Source organism: Pongo abelii, chromosome 1, assembly GCF_028885655.2.
Source record: "Pongo abelii isolate AG06213 chromosome 1, NHGRI_mPonAbe1-v2.0_pri, whole genome shotgun sequence".
NCBI lineage: Eukaryota > Metazoa > Chordata > Mammalia > Primates > Hominidae > Pongo > Pongo abelii.
This window is the reverse complement of record NC_071985.2, coordinates 94,539,991-94,565,905: the sequence shown is the minus strand read 5'-3', so window position 1 is coordinate 94,565,905 and position 25,915 is coordinate 94,539,991. Positions and strand designations below refer to the sequence as shown.

At 49.9% G+C, this 25,915-nt stretch overlaps 1 protein-coding gene across 2 annotated transcripts; it reads right to left on the bottom strand.

Annotated features, from left to right (window-relative positions):
• Positions 1-3,263: 3,263 nt before the first annotated feature.
• On the bottom strand, positions 3,264-25,459 carry UBQLN4 (ubiquilin 4). 2 transcript variants are annotated; one of them, XM_054551404.2, is made up of 11 exons: positions 25,223-25,409; positions 23,326-23,477; positions 22,730-22,947; positions 21,891-22,153; positions 20,107-20,265; positions 15,616-15,841; positions 14,392-14,531; positions 13,781-13,864; positions 13,500-13,615; positions 13,116-13,299; positions 3,264-4,975 (listed from the first exon to the last, which is right to left on the bottom strand). In XM_054551404.2, the coding sequence occupies exons 1-11, from the start codon at positions 25,328-25,330 to the stop codon at positions 4,931-4,933; spliced, it is 1,695 nt and encodes a 564-aa protein (XP_054407379.1). In that variant the 5' UTR covers positions 25,331-25,409; the 3' UTR covers positions 3,264-4,930. The 2 variants fall into 2 exon arrangements, with proteins under 2 accessions (XP_054407379.1, XP_002810086.1); XM_002810040.5 differs by lacking the exon at positions 3,264-4,975 and adding an exon at positions 6,953-8,783 and having other exon boundaries at positions 25,223-25,459.
• Positions 25,460-25,915: the final 456 nt, after the last annotated feature.

Genomic DNA, 25,915 nt, shown 5'->3' with positions numbered 1-25,915 from the left:
AGGTGAGGTGGCTCATGCCTGCAATCCCATCACTTTGGGAGGCCAAGGTGGGCAGATCACCTGAGGTCAGGAGTTCGTGACCAACCTGGCCAATATGGCAAAATCCCATCTCAACTAAAAATACAAAAAAAGTAGCCGGGCATGGTGGTGTGCACCTGTAATCTCAGCTACTTGGGAGGCTGAGGCAAGAGAATGGCTTGAACCTGGGAGGCAGAGGTTGCAGCGAGCCGAGATCTTGCCACTGTACTCCAGCCTGGACAATGGAGCAGGACTTCATCTCAAAAATAATAATAATAACTTCCAATCTGCAGTCAGTTTAATCTATGGATGTGGAACTCACAAATACAGAGGGCTGGTTGTATACACATTCATATATACTTTTTTTTTTTTTTTTTTGAGACAGAGTATCACTCTCTGTCCCCCAGGCTGGAGTGCAGTGGCACGATCTCGCCTCACTGCAACCTCCGCCTCCCGGGTTCACACCATTCTCCTACCTCAGCCTCCCAAGTAGCTGGGACTACAGGTGCCTGCCACCACACCCGGCTAATTTTTTTGTATTTTTAGTAGAGACGGGATTTCACTGTGTTAGCCAGGATGGTCTCGATCTCCTGACCTCATGATCCACCAGCCTTGGCCTCCCAAAGTGGTGGGATTACAGGCATGAGCCACCTCACATGGCCTTTTTTTTTTTTTTTTTTTTAGACAGAATTTTGCTCTTGTTGCCCAGGCTGCAGTGCAATGGCGCCATCTCAGCTCACTGCAACCTCCACCTCCCAGGTTTAAGGGATTCTTCTGCCTCAGCCTCCTGAGTAGCTGGGGTTACAGGTGCCTACCACCACCCCCGGCCAATTTTTGTATTTTTTGTAGAGACAGGGGTTTCACCATGTTGACCAGGCTGGTCTCGAACTCCTGACCTCAGGTGATCTGCCCGCCTAAGCCTCCCAAAGTGCTGGGATGACAGGCGTGAGCCACCGTGCCTAGCTTCTTTATGACTTTCGAAAGAAAACTAGAATCCAACCAAGAATCGCATATTACAGCATTGTATTTGACCAATAAAGTTTAGACTAAACCAAATGAGCTTCTCTCCTAGAGAGAGCATGGAGAAAAAGGAGAAATGCATGGTAGATAGAAGAACTTTGACTACTGAGAGGATGAGTAGAAAGAGGAGCGGAGAAGGCTCAGAAAGAGCTCAAGCTCCTGAAACAGACTCTGAAGGAGCCTTTCTAAGTCCTGGGATCACTTGAAAATCTTGGACAGACCTGGCCACCCCAAGTTGAAAGTGGATGGAGGACTATTTTCTGCTTCTTGCCAAATTTCTCCCCAACACATGCAAATTCCAAGGAGGATTCTGGAGTCTATACCTGCTGTCTTGATGTCTTTTGAGGTTTCATCCCATTTTCAGAATTTGACCACCATCTCCTCTTCTCCCTTTCTATTAGCCCGGGTGGGAGCTGGGGGAGGGGTTGAGCAGGCCCAGCCTCCTCTTGCTGAAGAGTGAGGAAGGAGTGTGTGTGCGTGTGTGTGTGCGTGCAAGTGTGTGTGCATGTGCATCTGTGTGTGTGCATGCATGTGCACGTGTGGCCTCTCACAACCTTCAGAGGAGCCCTCCTTGAACCCATGGGCCCAGGACCCCACCCTCCTGTTGCTATGACAACCACTTCTGTGAGGACTCGGGGAGTAAAGAACTGTGAATGTGTGGTGAGGGAGGGAGGGGGACATGCCAGTCTCATGGCATTAGTGATCATAGAGCTCTATGATAATGAAGAAGAAAGAGAATGGGTCCAGGCCGGGTGCTGTGGCTCACGCCTGTAATCCCAGCACTTTGGGAGGCCGAGGCGGGCAGATCACGAGGTCAGGAGATTGAGACCATCCTGGCTAACACGGTGAAACCCCCTCTCTACTAAAAATACAAAAAATTAGCCGGGCGTGGTGGCGGGCGCCTATAGACCCAGCTACTCAGGAGGCTGAGGCAGGAGAATGGCGTGAACCCGGGAGGCGGAGCTTGCAGAGAGCCGAGATAGTGCCACTGCACTCTAGCCTGGGCGACAGAGTAAGACTCCATCTCAAAAAAAAGAAAAAAAAAAAAGAGAATGGGTCTTTATCGACTCTCAAAGCTGGCAGGGTATGGGACACAGCCAGGAGCAAGGGCAGGGTGATTCCTGAAGTTCTGCTTGGTGTTTATTTATTTTACAGTGTCACTCTCAGGATATGGGCTGCTCCATTCTTTTTTTTTTTTTTTGAGACAGAGTCTCATGCTGTCGCCCAGGCTGGAGTGCAGTGGCGTGATCTTGGTTCACTGCAACTTCCACCTCCTGGGTTTGATTGATTCTAACTCCTCCTGAGTAGCTAAGATTACAGGCGCACACCACCACGCCCAGCTATGGGCTGTTCCACTCTTAATTGGACTCTCCACCTCTCCCTTAGGAGATCAAAGAAGCTTGGGGGGCTTCAGGGGAAGGAAATCCCTCCTTTAACAAATTTGCTGTATCCTTGACATCCATCAACAGCTTCATTGATGACTTGGGCTACCAAACGAGTCAGGAGCTGACCAGTGTAAGTGCCCCACCCTGCATCCCTCCCACCCCTCAGGTCTTGTACCCCTGTTCTACCACCATTTGAGCACTTTAGCTCACTAAGACATACTGTGGCAACCCCCCGTGCATTCTCTACATGCTTTTGATTCGTATCTTTACTAAAACATGGCTCAAATTTGCTTTGAGGCTGGATTCGGTGGCTCATGCCTGTAATCCCAGCACTTTTGGAGGCTGAGTTGAATGGATTGCTTGAGCCTGGGAGGTTGAGGCTTCAGTGAGCTGTGAATGCCCCACTGCACTCCAACCTGGGTGACAGAGGGAGATTCTGCCTCAAAACAAAACAGAATTACCACTTTCAGAAAAAAAAATACCATCACCAATAATAATAGTAATACTAACAATAATAGTAATCATAGCTAACATTTATTGAGTACTTACCACATGCTATTTTGTAAGAATTTACATCTCATTTAAATATCATAACAATCCTATAAGGCAGGTACTACTATTATCCCCATTTTTCAGATGAACAAACTCAGGCACAGGCAGGTTGAATAACTCTCCCAAGACCGCATAAGTAGGAAGCAAAGATGCTAGAGTTTGAGCTCAGTTTGGCTCAAGAGTTCACACACAAAAGAACCACCTCCCAGTTAGCCACTCGATTCTTATCAGTCCTTCATAATATCCTTTCAATATTTATATGCTCTTAAATGCACTTGGTATAGGAACTTCTTTTTTTTCTTTTTTTTTTTTTTGAGATGGAGTCTCGCTCTGTCACCCAGGTTGGAATGCAGTGGCGTGATCTCAGCTCACTGCAACCTCTGCCTCCCAGGTTCAAGCAATTCTCCTGCCTCAGCCTCCCAAGTAGCTGGGACTACCAGTGCATGCCACCATGCCTGGTTAATTTTTTTTGTTTTGTATTTTTAGTAGAGACGGGGTTTTGCAGTGTTAGCCAGGATGGAGGAACTTCTTAATTGTCTATTTGGGGGAGGGTTTAAATGCTAGCTGTTTTTTGCTATTGAGCTCTGACACACAATAAACTGTACATATTTAAAGTGTACAATTTGATAAGTTTTGACATATATATATACTCATGAAATCATCACCACAATGAAGATAATAAACGTATCCATCACCTTCAAATATGAACAAGCAGGATTTCTAGTGCAGATAAATTAATGGGTGATTATTTGCCTTCCAAAATGAGTCTTTTTTTTTTTTGAGATGGAGTCTTGCTCTGCTGCCCAGCGACTCTCCTGCCTCAATCTCCTGAATAGCTGGGATTACAGGCACTTGCCACCACGCCTGGTTAGTTTTTGTATTTTTAGTAGAGATGGGGGTTTCACCATATTGGGCAGGCTGGTCTTGAACTCCTGACCTCGTGATCCCCCTGCCTTGGCCTCCCAAAGTGCTGGGATTACAGGCGTGAGCCACCGCACCCAGCCAAAATGAGTCTTTATTTAACCTAAATATTTGCATTACAACCCTTTGAAAAGAATGAATGAGCATTTGGCCGCGCGCGGTGGCTCACGCCTGTAATCCCAGCTACTTGGGAGGGCGAGGCAGGAGAATCACTTGAACCCAGGAGGTGGAGGTTGCAGTAAGCAGAGATCACACCACCGCACTCCAGCCCAGGCAACAAGAGTGAAACTCCGTCTCAGAAAAAAAAAAAAAAGAATGAACATTTAATGCATTCAGGATATGCCTGTGTATCCTTTGCAGATACTGCTTTGTAGCTTGTCTTTACTATTTTAAGTGAACGTGTCTTCCGGGCCAGTACAGTGTTTTTTAACCTCTGCTGTCTGCTCAGTTCTCACAGACAGATGGGCGCTTGGTTTAGGTTTGCTCTCTGATCTCCACGCTTCTCTGCGGCACTTCGCCTCCCCCCTCAACGACAGAGGCAAAGTCTCATATGTAACAGGATGGGTCGGTGGAGAGCATGCTTCATTCCTTGCTCTTGGATTCCCCCAAGGAAAAAGATCCCAGCCTTGTTCAGACGAAGAGGCGGAAGCAGAACAAGGTTTGCATTCTCCAGATGAGGAAAAATGAAGTGAAAGAGGAAGACAAGGAGGACAAGGAGGACAAGGAGGATGAGGAAGAGGAGGAGGACCCGGCAGAGGGGCCCCCTACCTTTTTGCAATCACCTAGGACAGGACAGAGGCAATGCCCGTACTCAAGAATCCGCCAAGTGAGGCACAAGGAGCACCTGAGCATCTTGGAAAGTAGCTTGAGCTTATCCACCAATGAAACCAAGTTGTCTGGCTGGAGTCTGTCCATGTTTTGCCAATACTTATGTAGCTGCTGCCACAGGAAGCAGAAGTCAGTGGAGGAAAACAAGGCATCCGACTCTGGAGCAAGGAGGAGCCCGGGTGAGACTGACTCAGCTGTGAGCTTCACTAATGGGTGATGGTCCAGATCTCCACGGGGCTGCAAGGAAAGCTCTGGGCAGAAGCCAGAAGAGCAGAGAGTGTAATCCTTCCGCTTAGAAATAAAGCACATTTTATTTTTGTGAATGGCATGTGTGAGCCTGATGATTCCAGGTTTTTTTTTTTTTTTTTTTTCTAGATGTATTCAATCCCTGCCCCACTTTATCTCTCTGAACATCCCGTTTGCTTGCTCCTTCCTTCCTTGCTTGAGCCCAGGAGTTTGAGACCAGTCTGGGCAACATGATGAAATTCCGTCTCTACAAAAAAATATAAAAATTAGCTGGGCATGGGCTGGGCGCGAAGGCTCACGCCCGTAATCCCAGCACTTTGGGAGGCCGAGGCTGTCGGATCACCTGAGGTCAGAAGTTCGAGACCAGCCTGGCCAACATGGTGAAACCCCGTCTACTAAAAACACAAAAAATTAGCTGGGTGTGGTGGCAGGCACCTGTAATCCCAGCTACTCGGGAGGCTGAGGCAGGAGAATCACTTGAACCTGGGAGGGGGAGGTTGCAGTGAGCCGAGATTGCACCACTGCACTCTAGCCTGGGTGACAAGAGTGAAACTCCTTCTCAAAAAAAAAAAAGAAAAAAAAAAAACCGAAAACAAGACAAAAAAACCCACAGCTCAGCCTCTCAGCAACCTTCTCCTAATTGGCCTCCAGGTCAAAGGCAGCCAGTCTTTAGAGTTTCTTTCCCCTCTGGGTTCCCAGTCAGTCTTATTCACTCTTTGATGCTTTTTAGATTTTTTTTATGTATTTTTCCCAGATTTTAAAATTTCTAGTGAGAGTATTGGTCTCAGGCATCTAGTCTACCATTATCAAAGTGGAACCTCCCATTCTTGGCTTATTCATGTTCCACAGAACTGTAGTCCATAACTTCACTGTACAAAAGATAAAGCCCCATAGGTGTGAAAAGACTTCCTCAAACTTACATGATTAGTGGTAATGCCAGGTTTAGTCTGAGCTCAAGATTAATAATTACCAAACTTCACTGGCATAAAACCTGACTGCAAGAGTTTTTGTTTTACTTTTTTTTTTTGAGACGGAGTCTTGCTCTGTCACCCCCAGGCTAGAGTGCGTGGCACAATCTCGGCTCACTGCAACCTCTGCCTCTCTGGTACCAGTGATTCTCCTGCCTCAGCCTCCCGAGCAGCTGGGATTACAGGCACCTGCCACCGTGCCTGGCTAATTTTTGTATTTTTAGTAGAGAGAGGGTTTCACCATCTTGGCCAGGCTGGTCTCGAACTCCTGACCTTGTGATCCACCCGCCTCAGCCTCCCAAGGTGCTGGGATTATAGGCATGAGCCACTGCGCCCAGCCTTGTTTTACTTTTTAACCTAAGGTAAGGGGAGGGCAATCTTGCCAAAAGATCAGAGGATGGAGGCAATAATATTACAATTCATAGTTTCCTCTACCACACCTGACCTATGGGGAAGTGGGGGAAGAGATCTCAGATACCCAATGGTCTAAGGATGGGGAATGGAAGAATGCAATCCTCCCCATTCCCAAGTCATATATTATTGATACTTCCATCATCAGTTATCCCTTAACCTTCTATATATATATAATTCTTTTCTTTTGAGACAGGGTTTCACTTTGTCTCCCAGGCTGGAGTGCAGCGGCACAATCACAGCTCACTGGAGCCTTGACTTCTTGGGCTCAAGTGATCCTCCTGCCTCAGCCTCCCACGTAGCTGGGACTACAGGCCCACACCACCATGCCTGGCTAATTTTTAAATTTTTTGTAGAGACAAGGTCTCCCTATGTTGCCAGGCTAAAACCTTTTAATGTTTCTTGTTTTTTTGAGATGGAGTTTCGCTCTTGTTGCCCAGGCTGTAGTGCAATGGCATGATCTCAGCCACTTTTAATATTTCTTAACATCTGTAGTAACTGAACCAAACTTCAAATTCCTCTAGATCACAATTCTTGCCCTGGAAAACCAAGAAGTTGTTTTCAGCCAGCTTCTTCCTCAAAAAAACAAACGCCAACACACTCTCACAACAAAGACCACGCCATTTATTTACAAAGGCCAGTGTGGGAGCTGGGGGAGGTAGGGAGGGAAAGCCACACAGACATCTTCTCTGGACTGCTTGGGACCCTTTCCCACTTGGAGCAAACTCTGTTCCTCTTGCCGTCATATTCTCAGCCATGGAGTTGGTCCTCCAAGCAGCTGGGCCAAGTAGGAGAGGGAAGAGGTGTTATGAGCCTCCTCTGTGCTCTGACAGAGCAATGTCCAATTCCAGATCAAAGGCATCATTGCCACCTTCTCCTCTCCTTCCTCAAAGAAAACTTTCTGGCCTGGAGGGAAATAGTTAAGAACTGAAAGGCCAGGGGCTCTGGAGGAAAAAAACCCTCTACTATTCCCACAAGGCAGTGAGGGGTGATAAGGGTGCTAGTCACAGCCCCGACAGCTTCAGAAAGGGTACCCACATTACTTCTGGGTTACCCAGCATCCAGAGCCCCAAGGGACCTAGCTCTCCCAGATATATATTCCTGCAATGGACTGACCCTTTTACCCACTTGTCTCTGGTGGTGGGAGAGCACTCTGAACCAGAAACCAACAAGGAATCCACTTCCCACCCAACTTAAGAGTGTATGCACACATGCGGATACACATGTACCTCCCCACTACTCACACAGACCCCAACCCACTTCATGTCTTTTGAGGGGGGCTCAAATTACTGGTGCCTGGGGACACAAGCAAGTCCTGGGTCCATGGAAATGTGTGTGTGTGTGCATATAAGCACATGTGTTTGAGGAACTAAAGCCAATATGACCCCTTGTGGGGCGTGGAGCTTAGCTTCATTGAGCTCCTTTCTTCAGTTTAAATTCCATTAGCATCTCTAAGTCTCTTCTGCCAGCTTGGGCCTGGATTCTTCTGCCTAAAAGAGCTATGAGTGCTTCTGCTCCTCACTGTTAATTCCAACTTCCAAGCCTTTTACTCAGGCTGTCTCCCCCATTCCCTTCCTCCGAATAATCTCATTCTCTCCTCTTTCACACCAATTTCCTCTGGGCTGCTCCAGGGTTTGTTAATTCCTGTCCAGAGGGCTGTCTCCTCTCCCTCTTCAGACAGGGAGAACAGGCGTCTTCCTCCTTACCCTGGAATTTCCAACAGTTCCCACCAAAAAGTGCTGAATGAACCAGAATAGGGGCCGAGGAGGAAAATTACCACCTGTTTCACCTGCTCCTCCTTCAGAGCGAGAAATTCTAGCATTGGTTGGGCTAGGGGTTGGGGGGTAGGGAGAAAAAGAAGGAAGAGAGTTACCAAAAGTAAACATAAGACAAAACCCTAGTGGTATAGATGGAAGACTATGTTCCAGTAAACCAGACAGCTGGTTCCTCCCTCGACTCTGCACAGCCACTGAAAGTTTAAAGATTGCAAAAGGTGGTGTGGGGCAAGGAGGTAGAGTCAATCAATGAAACTGTGAAAACTGTTTAAGTAGCACTGCTCAAGGAGACCAGGAGAGAAGATTCTGTTAGAGATGTAGCAGTAAAACCATAATTCTCAGACAGAGCTAAGGGGTTGGAGCCCATGCCTCTAAAGTCACCCTGCTGTTTGGAAAGGATGAGGGAGAAGACGGAAAGGATGACAAGCTGCAGAGGGTAAGGGTTGACAGAAGAACCAAATGCTGACATCGAGGAAGGGGAGAGGCAGGAGGCATGGGCTGAGGGATTAGGAGAGCTGGGAGCCCAGCAGTCTCTCGATAGCTGCGTTGATGTCCCCTCCTGTGGCAATCAGGGCCTGCAGGTTGGCCTCACGATTGATGAAGCCCATGGAGTTGAGCTGCTCCAGCTGCTGCTGAAATCTCACTTCTGGCGTCTGCACCTGGAGGGGACAGGCCTTGTGAAGTGGGCACAGGACCAATCTTGGGGGCCCTATTTGAATTAAGGGTTTCTAAGACCAGCAGGTCTTCTCTAATATCCTCAGAGTCAATCAGGAGGGCAAGGAAGATGAACTGCAAATGGGGGCCCAGGAGCCTAGGTCCCAAGTCCTAAATAACTGTGTAATGGCCGGGCGCGGTGGCTCACGCCTGTAATCCCAGCACTTTGGGAGGCTGAGGTGGGCAGATCACAATGTCAGGAGATCGAGACCATCCTGGTTAACACGGCAAAACCCCATCTCTACTAAAAATACAAAAAATTCGCTGGGCGTGGTGGTGGGCGCCCTGTAGTCCCAGCTACTCAGGAGGCTAAGGCAGGAGAATGGTGTGAACCCAGGAGGCGGAGCTTGCAGTGAGGCGAGATCGCGCCACTGCACTCCAGCCTGGGCAACAGAGCGAGACTCTGTCTCAAAAAACAAAAACAAAAACAAAAAACAAACAAACAAAACTGTGTAATAATATGGCAGGCGGATATCTTTTTTAGATTTTCAAGATAACTGATAGGCCTAGATCAGCATATATTCCTCATTACTTTCCATAAACACTGGAGATGTTAACAGGCACTCCAAAAGCCAAATGCTCTGTGGTCAAATAAGATGCATACTAAGCGTGACCTCCAAGGCCCCTCCTAATAGTCATCACACGTACAGCCATATGAAAGGCTAGAGAAGGGTCCCAGTTAAGAAGCTATTTAATTTTGTTTCACTGATCAACAATATTTATAAAAGAGAAGTATTTCCTTTTTTTTTAGACAGGGTCTTGCACCCAGGCTGGAATATAGTGGCAGAATCATAGCTCACTGCAGCCTCTATCTCCTGGGCTCAAGTGATCCTCCTATCTGAGCCTCCTGAGTAGCTGGGGCTACAGGTGTGTACCACCTTGCCCAGCTAATTAAAAAAAAATTTTTTTTGGCTGGGCATGGTGGCTCATGCCTATAATCCCAGCACTTTGCGAGACCAAGATGGGCAGTTTGCCTGAGTTCAGGAGTTCAAGACCAGCCTGGCCAACATGGCGAAACCCCATGTCTACTAAAAACACAAAAAATTACCCAGATATGGTGGCACATGCCTGTAGTCCCAGCTACTCGGGAGGCTGAGGTAGAAGAATCGCTTGAACCCGGGAGGCAGAGGTGCAGTGAGCTGAAATTGCGCCACTGCACTCCAGCCTGGAAGACAGAGTACATCTTAAAAAAAAAAAGTGCGTGGTGGCTCATGCCTGTAATCCCAGCACTTTGAGAGGCTGAGGCAGGTGGATCATTTGAGGTCAGGAGTTCGAGACCAGACTGGCCAACATGGCGATACCCCGAGACTAAAAATACAAAAATTAGCTGGGTGTGGTGACAGGAGCCTGTAGTCTCAGCTACTCAGGAGGCTGAGGCAGGAGAATCGCTTGAACCCGGGAGGCGGAGGTTGCAGTGAGCCGAGACTATGCCATAACACTCCAGCATGGTGGACAGAGTGAGACTCCATCTCAAAAAAATAAAAATAAAATAAAAAATAAAGAAAAAAAATTTTTTAGCAGAGAAAGGGTCTTGCTATGTTGCCCAGGCTGGTCTCAAGTGATCCTCCTGCCTTGGCCTCTCTAACTGCTGGGATTACAGGCATGAGCCACTGCACTAGGTCTTTTTTTTTTTGAGACGGAGTCTCGCTCTGTCACCCAGGCTGGAGTGCAGTGGTGTGATCTGCCTCCCAGATTGAAGCGATTCTCCTGCCTCAGCCTCCTGAATAGCTAGGATTACAGGAGCATGCCACCAAGCCCGGCTAATTTTTGTATTTTTAGTAGAGAAGTGGTTTCACCATGTTGGCCAGGTGGGTTTTGAACTCCTGGCCTCAAGTGATCCACCCGCCTTGGCCTCCCAAAGTGTTGGGATTACAGGCATGAGCCACCATGCTCAGCCTGCACTAAGCCTTTTTTTAAAAGAAAAAAATTTTTACAGACCGAGTCTCCCCGTGTTGCCCAGATGGTCTCGAACTCCTGGCCTCAAGCAGTCCCCTGCCTCGGCCTCCCAAAGCACTAGGATTACAGGCATGAGCCACACTCCTGGCCTGGCTTTTTTTTTTTTTTTTTTGAGATGGAGTTGCGCTCATGTTGCCCGGGCTGGAGTAAAATGGCACAATCTCAGCTTGCTACAACCTCCGCCTCCCAGGTTCAAGTGACTCTCCTGCCTCAACCTCTCGAGTAGCTGGGATGATAGGCATGTGCCATGACACCCAGCTAATTTTGTATTTTTAGTAGAGACGGGGTTTCTCCATGTTGGTCAGGCTGGTCTTGAACTCCTGACCTCAGGTGATCTGCCTGCCTCGGCCTCCCAAGTTGCTGGGATTACAGGTGTGAGCCACCACCTGGCTAGCTTGGCTTTTCATTCTTGTCATTCCTCTAATTATCTCCTGTAAATGTTTGCCCAAGGGGTATTTGGAAAGCACAAGCCTTGATTATGAACAAAAGACTCTTATAGCGGCCGGGAGCGGTGGCTCACGCCAGTAATCCCAGCACTTTGGGAGGCCGAGGTGGGCGGATCACGAGGTCAGGAGATCGAGACCATCCTGGCTAACATGGTGAAACCCCGTCTCTACTAAAAATACAAAAAATTAGCCAGGCGTGGTGGTGGGTGCCTTTAGTCCCAGCTACTCGGGAGGCTGAGTCAGGAGAATGGCCTAAACCCAGGAGACGGAGCTTGCAGTGAGCTGAGATCATGCCACTGCACTCCAGCCTGGGCGACAGAGCGAGACTCCATCTCAAAAAAAAAAAAAAAAAAAAAAGACTCTTATAGCTAGAAAAAGTCCAGCAAGCACTGTTCACCTGGTGTTGAAAGGAACAATGTTAGATCCAGAGAAACGACAGGACTTGCCTGGGGTCACAGAGAAAGTCAGTCACTAAGGCCCCCTGACTTGCAGTATAAAAGCCCTTTCCGGATGGGTGTGGTGGCTCACGCCTATAATCCCAGCACTTTGGGAGCCCGAGGCAGGCAGATCACCTAAGGTCAGGAGTTCGAGACCAGCCTGGACAACATGGTGAAACCCCATCTCTACTAACAATACAAAAAAATTAGCCAGGTGTGGTGGCGCGTGCCTGTAATCCCAGCTACTCGGGAGGTTGAGGCAGGAGAATGGCTTGAACCTGGGAGGCAGAGGTTGCGCCATTGCACTCTAGCCTGGGCAACAAGAGCAAAACTCTGTCTCAAAAAAAAAAAAAGAAAGCCCTTTCCAGTGCTCCTTGTTGCTTCTCATCACAGTCCACACAATTTTTTTTTTTTTTTTTTTGAGATGGAGTCTCGCTCTGTCGCCCAGGCTGGAGTGCAGTCGTGCCATCTTGGCTCACTGCAAGCTCCGCCTCCTGAGTTCACCCCATTCTCCTGCGTCAGCCTCCTGAGTAGCTGGGACTACAGGCGCCTGCCACCATGCGTGGCTAATTTTTTTTTTTTGCATTTTTTAGTAGAGATGGGGTTTCACCGTGTTAGCCAGGATGGTCTTGATCTCCTGACCTCGTGATCCGCCCACCTCAGCCTCCCAAAGTGTTGGGATTACAGGCGTGAGCCACCGCGCCCAGCTAGTCCACAGAATTTAACTTGGGTTGCACTTGGACTGGACACCACCTAGTTTAGCTCTCTTGTGCCTTGCACAAAGCTGGGTAAACATACATTTTGGTTGAATGGCTTTTCCAGATGAGTCACAGAGGTCAGAGAAAGGTTAAGAGGCTCACTCGAGGTAGGTCATCCCTGCCCCTCCTGCCAGCCCCTGGCCTTGACTTTCCCAGGGCTTTGGTTACCTCGAAGAATCCCCCTCCCCAGAGTCTCAGAGATGGGGGCTGCTTTAATTATCAAAAGGATTCTTTGATATAAGCAGAAATGGTATAGTGTAAATTCTGGAGGTGGAATGCCTGGGTTTGAGTCTTGGCTTCATTATCTACTAGCTATGTAAGTGAGTAAGCCACTTAACCTTTCCGGGCCTCAGTTTTCCCCATCTTTAACACAGAAATAATAATAGCTTTCTCATGAGGCTATTGTGTGGAATGTGGTAAATGAGTCGTAAATGAGCTCTGAAATCTAAAGCATTTAGAACAGTACGTAGTGCACGGTAAGTACCATTACTCTTCTCATCTCTATTTCACATCTGCACAAACTGAACTCAGGGAGGATCAGTAACCTGCCCAAGGCTAGCAAGTGGCAGAACAGGACCTGACTCCCAAGCTTGCCCTGCTGCCTCTACTCTATTGCTTCCCTTGAAACCTCCCGGGATCAAAGTGGTGCTCCCAGCACCTGCCCCCACCGTCTCATGTACCTGTGAGTTTCCACTTCCAGCCAAAAGCTGGATCATCTGCTGCATGAGCTGCTGCTGGGTGCTGGAAGCCCCTGTTGGAGATGTGGCTGGCGTGGCTGGTGAGGAAGTGGGGGCCTCGGGCGTAGACCCTGCGTTGCTGCCTGCTGAGGGTGCTGGGGTCCGGGACATCCCAAAGGAGCCAAGGCTGTAGGCAAGAGAGACCAAGAGGTAGGAGATGGCATCCAAGAAAGGGATGAGAATGTGAGATCCAGAAGGAAAAGCAGTTGGAAGAAACAGGAAAACAGACCCTCAGAGACACAAAGGATGCTGGGAGAGTGGCAGAGAGAAGAGTTGAAGGGGAGAAGTTGCTAGAACCTTGCTGCCCTCCTGCCCCCCTACCCTCACCTGGGTACCAGCCCAGGGGCCTCGGTCTGCAAGGTCTGTAGTCCCTGCTGGATCTGCAGCAATGCCTGCATGGCTCGGGGATTGGTAAGGATGGAGAGTGACTCTGGGTTCTGCATCTGGTGGGAAAAAAGCAGAGAAAGGCATCAAGAGGTGGCAGAAAAGAGGAGACAACCTCAACTAGGAGTCCAGAGTCAAGCTCTGCCCCAACTTCATTTCCACCCATTGGGCTTCAGTGACTACCCCTTGCCCTCATCCTCCACCCATCTAGGCTCCTCACTCACCTGCTGCAGGAAGACTGGGAGCTGCAGGCGGAGCTGCTCCTGCAATTGGGGGTTCCCCGCGAAGAGTGGCACATTCACCATCATCTGCCAGGGTGAAGGTAGCAGGGGGAGACCTGGGCCTTTTCACCCTAAGAATTCCCCCACAGCCTCAGACTCCCTCGGCACCCCCTACCACTGCAGGAAATCTGGCCAGCTTCTCCAGAGATCTCAAAGTATCCTGAAGGCCTAAGTGGGACAGTGAGAGGAAATGGAACTATGCTCTGGGCAATGAAGGGTTTGAGGAGTCAGGCTGGGTCTGATGATGATGAGGACAGCTAACATTTCCAGGTATACAGAACTTACTCTGTCACACACCGTGTTTTAAGCACTTAATGTGTATTAACTCATTTAATCCTCACAACTATAGGTGGTAGGAACTATTGTTATTATCGTCTTACAGATAAAGAAACTGGGAGGCTAAATAACTTGCTTAGCTCACACAGCTGGGAAGCAGAAGAGCTTGGGATGCAAACCCAGGCAGTCTGGCTCCACAGTGTTTTGACCACAAGAAACTGCCCCCAACCAAGAGGAACTCTCTCCCCAATAATACTCTCCTCATACTGGTTTGATACCTGAGCAGCAAAGTCGGGGTTCTGGGCAAGCGTCTGCATCATGCTGCGCATGTAGGGCGCTGAGATCACATTCTGCATCAGCTGGGGGTTCTCAGAGATCTGCTGGAGGAGGGCTTGCATTTCTGGGCTATTGAACATCCCTAGGACAAGGTGGAAAAAAAGAAAACAGGAGAGAAAGGGTCCAGATGGAAACCAAAGGCCTCACTTCAATCTACCTTACTTCAGACACCGAATGACTACAAAACTCAGAAAAGCAATGGTCCAGTGGGCACCCTAGGATTGTGGCATGAGTCCAAGTCTCTCCCAAGTCCGAGGTCATCTTGCCCTGCTTTGGCCTGGCCCCTTTTCCATTTACTTGATAAGGACAAGCCAGATAGGAACTGGGTCTGATTTATGCCTCTCTGGACTGTTCCTGCCATAAGCTCAAATTATGTCCAATTTGGAAAGAAATGATTAAATATCATCTAGATCAAACTTGTCTTAGCAGCAGAGACCCTTTCCTCATGCCAAATCTCACTCAGAAACCAAGTATGTTAATGGTCTGGCTGGAGCTGGGGCAGGAGGGCTGCAGCCTCTCCCACTGGGTCCTTCCTCATCCTGGAGACGAAGACCTTTCCAGGATGTAGGAGCACAATTTTAAAATCATGGATCAAGTTCCAGTCCTTATTTTACAAATAAGGAAACTAAAACACACAGAGGGAAGGAACTTTCCCAATCAAGACATCCCCCAGAGTGCAGAGAAATTAGAGCATCTGCTGAAGACATCCCCCAGGCCATGTGTACAGTCATAGTCCAGATAAATGGAGCATCCTCTAGGGTTGTGCAGTGCATAACCTGTTCTTCTGTACATGGCAAGCCCTGCACATCCCTTTCCCCCAGCCTCACATCTGCCTTTCCCCAGGTCTGCCTTGATTCCTCTCCAGCCCCCTCTCCCCACAGCAGTCTGAACCTTTTACACTGGTTAATACCAGAGGTGCTCATGGAGCTTAGGAAGTAGGGCCTGGTTTACTCATGAGCTATTACCTAGGTCACTCCCAGGGATATCAGGACATGGCCAGAACCAGCCCTCACCCGGCCACTATCCCAGATGGCAGAGCCCCCTCTGTGGCCTCGATAGTCTCACCTCTGTCTTCAAAATCCTGGAGCAGTATGAACCCCATTCACTCCTGGGCCAGAGGGGCTGCCCTGGTGACCCCACTAAGCTCCTTCCATCCTAGGACATACCTGACCCCAGGCTAGCCGCATTGATCCCAAAGGGGTTCGAGACTGTCGGGTGCACCTGGCTGGTCCCCGATCCTCCGGTGCCCTCCCCACCGGACCCGGGGGCCTGGGAGGTGGGGGGCGAGGGGCTCCAGGGGTTAGGGAGGGGCTCTCGATTCTCAGTCCGCAGAGGCTGGGAGGATGAGCTGTCGGAGTTCCCGGCCAGGGAAGAGAAGGGATTGTTGCCAAACTGGGAGGAGGGAAAGGTTTTGGGTTAAGGACTGAAACAAATCAGGGACAAGGGCTAGGCCCATTCTCTCCTCTCACTTAATAGCCTCCCCTTCCCCAGAAAAGGGAGAGAGATCTAAGATCTTGGAGGTCCTCAGTTCAGTTCTTTGCCCCACAATGGATAGCTCCTTCCTTGTTCCATAGGGTGAGAGCTAGCTGATACTAGTGACTGGATAACTGAACCTCTCAGATAATTGAAAACTTCCCATCCCCCCTGGTGGCTTTCAATATTTGGTCTCTAATCATCTCCTATGCAACCCACTGCACTTTACACACAGTTTTCCCATTGTGTAGCCAAATATTTGTGTTCCTGTACCTCAAGGGGCAGAGACAATGTCAGATTTGCCTGTGCACCCCCAGCCCCAACACTAGTAGGTGCTCAATAACTAACTACTGGCTTAATGGGAGTGGGCTGTCAAACCTGGCTCTCTACTTGAACCCTGATCTTCCCTTTCCCCAGCCTCCCTGGACTAATCCTAACTCCCCAGAACCTTTCCTTCACTCCCCAGGTCCCCTACCTGGCATTCTCTGTCCATCCAGGCACACCACAGTGGCGGCCCCTAGCAGAACACACCTCCGGCAGAATATGCCCTCTAGGTTTTCCCCTCCTGCTCCAAACCCTACCTCTACACACTGGCTACTTCAGATAGACAGGCCTCAGTTTACTTCTGGTCCCCCTTGCCCTACCATGCTCCTCACTGTGCTCCCCAGGATATCTCAGGTCCATACCCCATGGGATGGTGTGCTTCCCAAAGGCAACACCAGAACCTCCTCCCCTCCAGCACCTAGCACAGAGCTCTGGCTGAGTGAGTCCCAGACTCAGTTTTCCCTACTCAGCCTTTCTCGTGGTCTAAGAGCTCAGCAGCTCCCTTTCCTGAGTTCCCAAGTGGTCCTACCTCAGCCCCTCCCCACCATAGGGTTTCATATTGAGCTGCTTTTCCTGTTTATTCAAAGTGGGTCATGGGGACTGGGGCTAACCAAGGATTTACCCTACTCTGAGCTGTTTCCTTCACCTCACCAGATCCTGTTCAGATAACAGAGCTCACAGGCCAGGGTTCATGCACCATGGTTTCAGCCTCTGTGCCTGTTTCAGATTTCTTGTTCTGATACTTGCCTAGCATCTCACCCCACCTTGTTCTGGGCTCGCTTTATTCTTCCTGGTACACTCTAAGGACAAAATCTCTTTTGCTGAACTACCCACAGTGATAACAACCATCATTTATTGAGCACCTACTATGTGCCTGACACATTTATTCTAATGCTTATAATACTCCTCTAATACAACAGTTCCCAAAGTGTGGTCCTGGGACCCCTGCAAGCATTAAAACTGTTTTCATAATTCTAAGACGTGAATTTGTCTTTTTCACTCTTATTCTCTTATGAGGATACAGTGGAGTTTTCCAAAGTCTACATGACATGTGACATTGCAAACTGAATGCAGATCTGAGAACCAGCTGTCTTGCAGTAAGCTAGACATCAAAGAGAACTACAAAAATGTAAAACAAGTCCACACTTTCCTCTACAGTTTTGTTTTGGAAAATAAAGTTATTTTTCAAAATAATGTTATTTATGTTAACTTGCAATAAATTTTTTTTTTTTGAGATGGAGTCTCGTTCTGCTGCCCAGGTTGGAGTGCAATGGCACAATCTCAGCTCACTGCAACCTCCGCCTCCAGGGTTCAAGGGATTCTCTTGCCTCAGCCTCCTGAGAAGCTGGGACGACAAGCACCCACCACCACGCCTGGCTAAGTTTTGTATTTTTAGTAGAGATGGGGTTTTGCCATGTTGGCCAGGCTGGTCTCAAACTCCTGACCTCAGGTGATCCACCTGCCTCAGCCTCCCAAAATGCTGAGATTACAGGCATGCGCCACTACGCCCCTCCAACTTGTAATAAATTGTCATTTTTAAATGAAATAAATATTTTAAAAGTTTCTCAGTTTTAGGCCAGGAACGGTGGCTCACGCCTATAATCCCAGCACTTTGGGAGGGCAAGGTGGGTGGATCACCTGAGGTCAGGAGTTCAAGACCAGCCTGGCCAACATGGTGAAACCCTGTCTCTACTGATAACACACACAAAAAAATAGCTGGGCTTGGTGGTGGGCGCCTGTGGTCCCAGCTACTCGGGAGGCTGAGGCAGGAGAATCACTTGAACCCGGGAGGCAGAGGTTGCAGTGAGCTGAGATCACACCATTGCACTCCAGCCTAGGCAACCAGTGAAACTTCGTCTCAAAAAAACAAAACAAACCAAAAACACAAAACATTTTTAAAGGTTGTATTAAAAAAAAAAAAAAAAGTGGCCAAGTGCAGTGGCTCACACCTGTAATCCCAGCACTTTGGGAGGCCGAGGCAGGCAGATGACAAGGTCAGGAGTTCGAGACCAGCCTGGCCAATATGGTGAAACCCCGTGTCTACTAAAAAATACAAAACTTAGCCAGGCGTGGTGGTGCACGCCTGCAGTCCCGGCTACTCAGAAGGCTGAGGCAGGAGACTCGCTTGAACCCAGGAGGTGGAGGTTTCAGTGAGCTGAGATTGCGCCATTGCACTCCAGCCTGGGCGAAACAGTGAGACTGTGTCTCAACAAAAAAAAAAAAAAAAAAAGCAAGTTAAAATAATAAGACCAGCATGGTACCACCTCATATTTAAAAATATGATAATATATAGATGTTTATAGACATATACATAAGTAATAAAAAAATCAGAATGATAAACCCCAACCTCAACTTCAGCATAGTAGTTACCTCTGGAGAGAAAAAGAATAGGAGAGGGGAGGGGTTTGTAAAGGCTACAACTCTATCTATGTCTTATTTGCAAATATTAAATATGTCTAGGAAAATAAACAAAATACTAACAACATTAGTTACCACTAAGGTAGAAAAGAGCTGGCTGGGAGATGGAAACAGAGGGATCCCTTCTGTAAACCTTTTTTTAGCCTGTATACTTTTCCATACTTTTTTGGAATACCCTTTTGTTTACTTTGTGTAACTTTTGAATTTTTTTTTGAGATGGAGTCTCACTCTGTCGCCCAGGCTGGAGTGCAGTGGCACGATCTTGGCTCACTGCAACCTCTGCCTCCCGGATTCAAGCGATTCTCCTGCCTCAGCCTCCCAAATAGCTGGGACTACAGGCATGTGCCATCATGCCTGGCTAATTTTTTGTATTTTTAGTAGAGATGGGGTTTCACGGTGTTAGCCAGAATGGTCTCGATCTCCTGACCTCGTGATCCGCCCACCTCGGCCTCCCAAAGTGCTGGGATTACAGGCATCAGCCATTGTGCCTGGCTAACTTTTGCATTTTCAAACATACAAACATAGAATGTGTTTAATGTAAAATTAAATTTTTAAAAAGAACCATGGCCAGGCGCGGTGGCTCACGCCTGTAATCTCAGCACTTTGGGAGGCCAAGGTGGGCGGATCATGAGGTCAGGAGATCAAGATCATCCTGGCTAACATGGTGAAACCCCATCTCTACTAAAAATATAAAAAGTTAGCTGGGTGTGGTGGCATGTACCTGTCATCCTAGCTACCAGGGAGAAGGCAGGAGAATTGCTTGAACCCGGGAGGCGGAGGTTACAGTGAGCCGAGATTGCGCCACTGCATTCCAGCCTGGGCGATACAGTGAGACTCCGTCTCAAAAAAAAAAAAAAAAAGGAAAGAACGAAAAGGGCACTGAAATTATATATGGCAACATGTTAGGGCAACATTGATTAAAAAAAAAAAAGAATGTTATATTTTTATCTATTTTTTTGTGTGTACTTGAATAGGATTCATAAAGCATTTTTAAAAGTGTATAATCCTGGGGCCCAACCCCAGAAATGGATTCAATAAGTAGCTCAAAGGTGGGGACCAGGATTCTCATTATCAACAAGCTCCCCAGGTGATTCTGATGCAGGTGATCCATGGACCATACTTGAGACATGCTGTATCAGGGCTGGCGTCTGACCTCAGGCCTGCCATGTGACCTTTGAGCCCCTGGTACAAGAAGTTTGTCAGGATGTCAAGCTCCTTGGATGCTATGCCTCAACCACTTCCAAAAGGACCTCTGCTTATCTTTTGTCCATGTCAAATTGGACCATCCCTGGATATGTACTGTTGAGAACTGCCTTCAAGCCAAGGCCCACCCCTCAGGGGACTGGGGAAAGAAAGAAGAGCAGACCCAGGTTTGCCTGGGGTTGGGGTAGGGAATCTCGAGCCCAGACAGCCCAACCCACTACCCTGGCCCTTGGTCCCACCTGTTCCCGGGCAGCACTGAACATGGGCTCCTGGATGTCCGTGTACATGCGGCGGAGGGCATTATACCCTCCAGGGATGCTCTCAAGGTTGCTCAGGGCCCGGTCCTGGTTCCGCATCATCTCTTGCATCATGGCTGGATTCCGAGCAAGCTCCATTGTCTGATCAAGGGAGAGAGACAAAATGGGCCCCGGAACCAGGGGAGCACCAACCTAGGAAAAGGATGGGCCTTGAGGAAGGGGGTCTGTATCAGGATCAGGACCAGGGCCCAGGAACTGCCCCACAGTGACAGGGAGTAGAGTAAACTGGACTTCCTTCCTCTACTGTAATCTTGGCTCCAAGCCTGCCTCCCTGTGGGTATTTTGGTTGGCTTTTTCTAGTGGAGGAGAATGATCCCAGCTGAAGTGAGGGCAGCAGCTTTCCTCCCTTAGGCTCAGAGTGTCCAAAGAAGTGTCAGGGTGCACAAGGAAACTGAGTCAGAAAAGACACAGAAAGAAAGGGGAGGAGGCAGAAGAGAAAATTAACATCTACTGAGAACCTACTTGCACAGGGCCAAGTGGCTTACGGAATTCAAGTCATGTAATCTCCACAATAACCATCTCAGGTGTTTATTTCTGTCCCTATTTTGCAGATGAGCAAATAGGCTCAGAGATGTTAATTGACTTGCTGCCCTGGGACACACAGTCACTGAGTGGTGAAGACAGTGTTCAAAGCCAGGTTGGTTGGTCTGTCCAAGACCATACTGTGATTCCTGGTAAATGACTGCAAGTTGGGGAAGGAGAGGGTCCAAGCTGGAATAAAACTACTGACACCCTGTAATTCCCACCCCCAAGTCTTTGCTCTGCCTGAACCTTGAGAAACACTGAAGATGAGGGCTTTCTTCTATGGAGCCAATGGCACAATCTCAATAAGGGGTGGCTATGTCAACCCCAGGGGAGTTCATCACAGAAAAACAAGTGTTAACTACGTGTTCTCATTCAACTTGGAATACCTTCCCTCTCCTTCCCAAATGTGCTCCACACTTGCCTTTTCTAAGACTCCTTTATAACTGATACGCCCAGCTTCCCAGAACTCTGATCTCTTGTCCTATAATTCATTCATTCAATAAATATTTACTGCATGACTACCACGCACCAGGCACTGTTCTAGACAGTGAACAAAACACTACAAGTCCTTGACCTTACATAAATTATCTTCTGGTGAGTCCAGCACTGGTGTCCACAGCCCTGCTGGGAAGATCATCTACCTTGGTCCTCTGGAGGAGCAGACCATGAGTTGAAACTCCCAAAGAGCAACATCACAACAGTCTCCCCTGGTTCTCCATTCCCAACTGGGCCCTGCCCAGCCACAGTGCTCCCCAAACAACCTACTATCTTTCACTCCCAGGCCTTTATATTTGCTGTCCCTTGGCCCTGAATGCTCTTCCCTTTCTTTCCCCCTGGTTCGTCTTCCTCCTTTGGGTCTCAGCTTGGTGACATTTCTTAAGGCCTCCTCTAAGCCTTAGGGTAGGGTCAGGAGCTCTTCTCTATGCTCCTAGAGGATCCCGTGATTATCCTTCTGATAGCAATGACCACATTGTATTCTAATTGCCGGTTTACTTGTCCCACTTCCCTTTGACACCTGGAATTCCTGAAAAGCTAGGCCTGTCTTTTCATCCCTGTACCTCCAGTGTTCAAAACTGCTGAATACATGAATGAACAAATCAATGTAGGACAAGGTAGGAAAGGCTGGGCAGGGCACGGCTGGGCACCAGTGTCCTCCAGCTCTCCAGCCCTCACATACTCACCTGCCTCATGAGTTCAGGGTTGTTGAGCATGTGGCTGATCTCGGGGTTCCGCTCCATCAGCTGCTGCATCTGGGGGTTGGCCATAATCATGTGACGCATCAGGTCAGGGTTAGACATCATATCCTGGACCAGGGGGTTCTCCATGATCTGCGACAACATCTCAGGATTGGACATCAGCTGCCTCTGCATCTGCTGCTGCAGCTCCATGAAGTTGGCAGAGCCCAGGCCCAGGCTGCCCAGCCCCAGGATGCCCCCAAAGCCAGCTGTGGGAAGGGGGCAGGGTCATAGTCTGCCACAAGAGCAGTGTCCTCACTTAGCTAGAGCCAATGAATTCAGATCTCCAGGACACGCCCCAGATGCTTCTCACATGTCCCTCTTCCAGTCATTCCCACAGCCCGGCCCTGATCCACTGCTGGCAAAAGAATGTGAGCCTACTAGACTGAGGCCTCTCTGAAGACTGAGGCTGTGCCAAACATAGAACTGAGCAGAGAGAAGGCAACCAGCAATGGTCTGTTGAATGAGTGGCCCATGTGGCTGCTGCTGGATCCAACTTTTCCCCAGACTCACAGGGTCTTCCATTCCCTTTACCTAGGGTTCCCCACATCCCCAACCCCATTTCTCCCCTCACTCCTAACCCTTAGCCATGGTCCCCACCTCTGAGAACTCCTCAGACTAGTTTCTTCCCCAGCTTGAATCAAGTATCCATGTTTGGAACTCTATGTCATGGGGTCCCCTATCCCCATCAGACCAGGAGCAGGAACTCCTGTTTCTCCCTCTTCTTGGCTTTCCCCAGCTCCCCAACCCCTAACAAGATTGTGCTCTCCTCTCTGAGGGCTTACAGAGTATGGACGCAGTAGCACTGGGGGATCCCTCCCCAGCCCCTGGAGAGGGCCCCCCACCACTGCTCCTCCGGCTTCCACTGCCAGCATCCGAAGAGGCACTGCCAGAGGTGGAGGGCTGGGCAGGGGTGGCGGGTGAAGCAGGTGTGGTGGAGGGTGCTGAGGCAGGGTCAGGTGTGGAGGGGGAAGAGGCAGTGGCAGCAGCTGGATCTTGAGCCCTGAGGGTAGAGAAAGGAGAATGCTGTTGGAGTGAGCACTAGAAGAGGGAAGGTACCGCAACAATCTCTGTGCTTGCTATGGGACTACTATTTTAACCCAAGCCCCCTCCTGAGCAGTCCTGAGGCTGGAGTGGGGTGATGGCAGGAGGGCAGTCAGTAAACCAGCAGAGGGAGAAAGGAGCTAGTACTATCTGTCTTCAGGGCATTCTGGGAGTGGTAAATCAGGTTCCCTTCCCCTAGAGATGAGATCATATTCATCCAGGAGCTATCTGCCTGGGCCTCAGCTTAGGTCCTCTGGGTACAGTTGAGCAATGAGTGAGAAAGTATCAGATGGGGAAGCCCAATCAGAAGCTGGATCTGCTCTGCTCTTGAACTTACTTCTGAGGGGTCTTGATGACCAGATGGACAGTGAGCCCGTCCTTGATTCCGTGCTGGTTCAGTGTGTCCCCATCCTTGAGGATCTTGCCTGCGAAGATCAGGACCAGCTGATCCTGCTGAGCCTTAAACCTCCGGGAGATTTCCTCTTTGAACTGTGATCAAGAGGCAGAGGTCACTGTGGAGGCTGCCTGGACTCCCCCTACCAGGGACCCTGACTCTTCTTCAACAGCTTCTGCACTCTCTTGCTCTCATCTCTAGTCATGAGAAGTCCTTTCTGTAGTCTCGACGCCATTCCTCCAGCTGCAATAAGCATCTCCTTTCTTAACAAACGAGATGAACCAGTGAGAGGCTCTTCTCTCAGCTCCATCCCAGAGTCTCCCACCCTAGAAAGCCCTTGCTGCTATCTGCCTCCCAGCTTCAGTCCCTCCACCTAGTTCTCTGTGAGGCAGGGCAGCCTCCTCCCATCCCAACTCCTTCAACATCTTTGGACCTTCAGCCTTCTGAGACCCAGTTTTCTCTCCTCTCTATTCCCAGTATTCTCTTAACAACTACAAAAAAATAGATGCCAGTTATTGAGCACTACCTATTCACCAGTTAAAGATATAGTATATTAATTATTATTTTCATTTTATTATTATTTTTGTCTTGAGATGGAGTCTCGCTCTGTAGCCCAGGCTGGAGTGCAGAGGCATGATCTTGGCTCACTGCAACCTCCATCTTCCGGGTTCAAGTGATTCTCCTGCTTCAGCCTCCCGAGTGTCTGGGACTAGAGGCACGCACCACCATGCCTGGCTAATTGTATTTTTAGTAGAGACGGGGTTTCATCATGTTGGCCAGGCTGGTCTTGAACTCGTGACCTCAGGTGATCCACCAGACTCAGACTCCCAAAGTGCTGGGATTACAGGTGTGAGCCACCACGCCCAGCCTTATCTCCATTTTAAAGATGAGAAAACTGAGGATCAGCGGGGTAAGGTAACTTGCCCCAGGCAGATCAGAACTCAGGTCTTGACACCAAAGTCCAGGCTCTTAACTAAACACACTGCCTCTCAATGAGAGCCGTTTTCAAATTCAGCTTTGTAAGGAACAGTACAGTATTTAAATTCTGAAATTTAGTAATTCTATGTGGTTAGGGAGGAAGCAAGGATGGAGTTGGACTTCCCAAATTCTACCAGCCCCTCCAAAACACAACACAAAACAAAACATAGCACACACTTTAAGTAAAAACAGTGCACTTGTTAAGCAGAGGCAGCTTCCAGATCCCTCTCTTCCAACCAGATGGCCTATCTTAAGCCCCGCCTATGTGAAATTATGGAGCGGCCACAGGGGGTGGCGAACACAGGCAGCAGTCCGTCATTCAACAAGATTTTATTGAGCACCTACTGCACACCGTGTAAATCTCAGAAGAGCTGAGAACCAAATGTAACCACGTCGATTTGAAAGAGTGGGAAGGATCTGGGCACAGGGAAATCCTCCCCCGACAGCCCCGTCGCTCAGAGAACACTGGGCGTTCTCTGAGGCACAGAGTAGGCGCCGGCGCTCTCCGCCTGCCCCCGGCCCGTTCTCTCAGTTAGCACCTAGCCCTGGCCCCCACTCCGGCACACTCCCCTCAAACCCAGGGTCCTTCCCCCTTCCCGGTGCAAGGTGTCCCCTCCTCACTCTCCACCACGCCCCCAGGCCACAAGGCAAAACCCGCCCCCCAACACGCGCCACGCTCCCCCAGATCTCCCCTCGCAGGGCGCCCCCTATCCGCCTCTCCTTCCCTTCAGCTCCTCGGAGTCCCAGCTGGCCCCCGCCCTCCTCTCCGGGGCCCTCCGGGACGCCGGACCGTCAGAGAGGCCCCCCATCTCTTCGCAGACCCCTCCTCCGCGCTCCCCCCGCCCCCTGCCTGCTGTACTACCTCCTTGACCGAGGCTCGATCGCAGATCACAATTTCCTCCTTGTCCTTGGGGGTCTTGACGGTGACCCGAATGGGGGGCCTCGTCTCGGCCCCGCTCGGCTCCGCCATGCCGCCGCCGCCACCCGGCCGCCCGCCAGCCCGCCCGGCTCCTCCTCCTCCCCGCCCGCCCGGCCGGCCCGGCTCGGCTTCTGCGCCTCCAACACTCCCCTCTCTCCAACTCTCCCCTCCCCTCCCCTCCTCTCCTCTCTCCTCCCCTCCCCTCCCCTCCCCGAGGCTTCACCGCCCCCTCCGGACCAGCCGCAGCCACAGCGCCCCGGGCGGACCGGGGGGGCCACTGCAGCAGGGTCCGCCCAGGGCCAAGCCCCAGGTCCGGAGCCCAGCCAGGGTCTCGCCAGGCGGGGGCCCCTCGGGGGCCTCTGGGCGGGGGAAGGGGCGTGCCCTTCATTGCGGGGGCGAGGGCGGACACCCCCGGGAGACCGCGACCCAATGCTGCCCGCCCGAGCCGTGCCGCGGTCCCCTCCAGCCCAAAACCTCCCCGCCCCCTCCGCGGCTAACTCGGCTCCGGGACAAAGGACTTTCTGTGTCGCCGCTTTATCTCCGTTCCCTGTGATAACTTGGTCTTTCTTGGAAGCCCAAGTCCCTTCCAGGCCAGGGGACTTTCCCAACTTGGAGGTTGGGTTTTCCCACCAAGCA

Bases quoted from the DNA above. Each gene is read 5' to 3' on its own strand.
- UBQLN4 (XM_002810040.5), bottom strand. From the start codon at position 25,330: ATGGCGGAGCCGAGCGGGGCCGAGACGAGGCCCCCCATTCGGGTCACC. The intron at 13,616-13,780 runs GTGAGTGAGGAG...TTTTCCCACCAG, and splicing joins TCCCAGTCTTCCTGCAGCAG to ATGCAGAACCCAGAGTCACT. The intron at 8,784-13,115 runs GTACATGAGACG...TGTCCCCTCCAG, and splicing joins CTGGAAGTGGAAACTCACAG to GTGCAGACGCCAGAAGTGAG.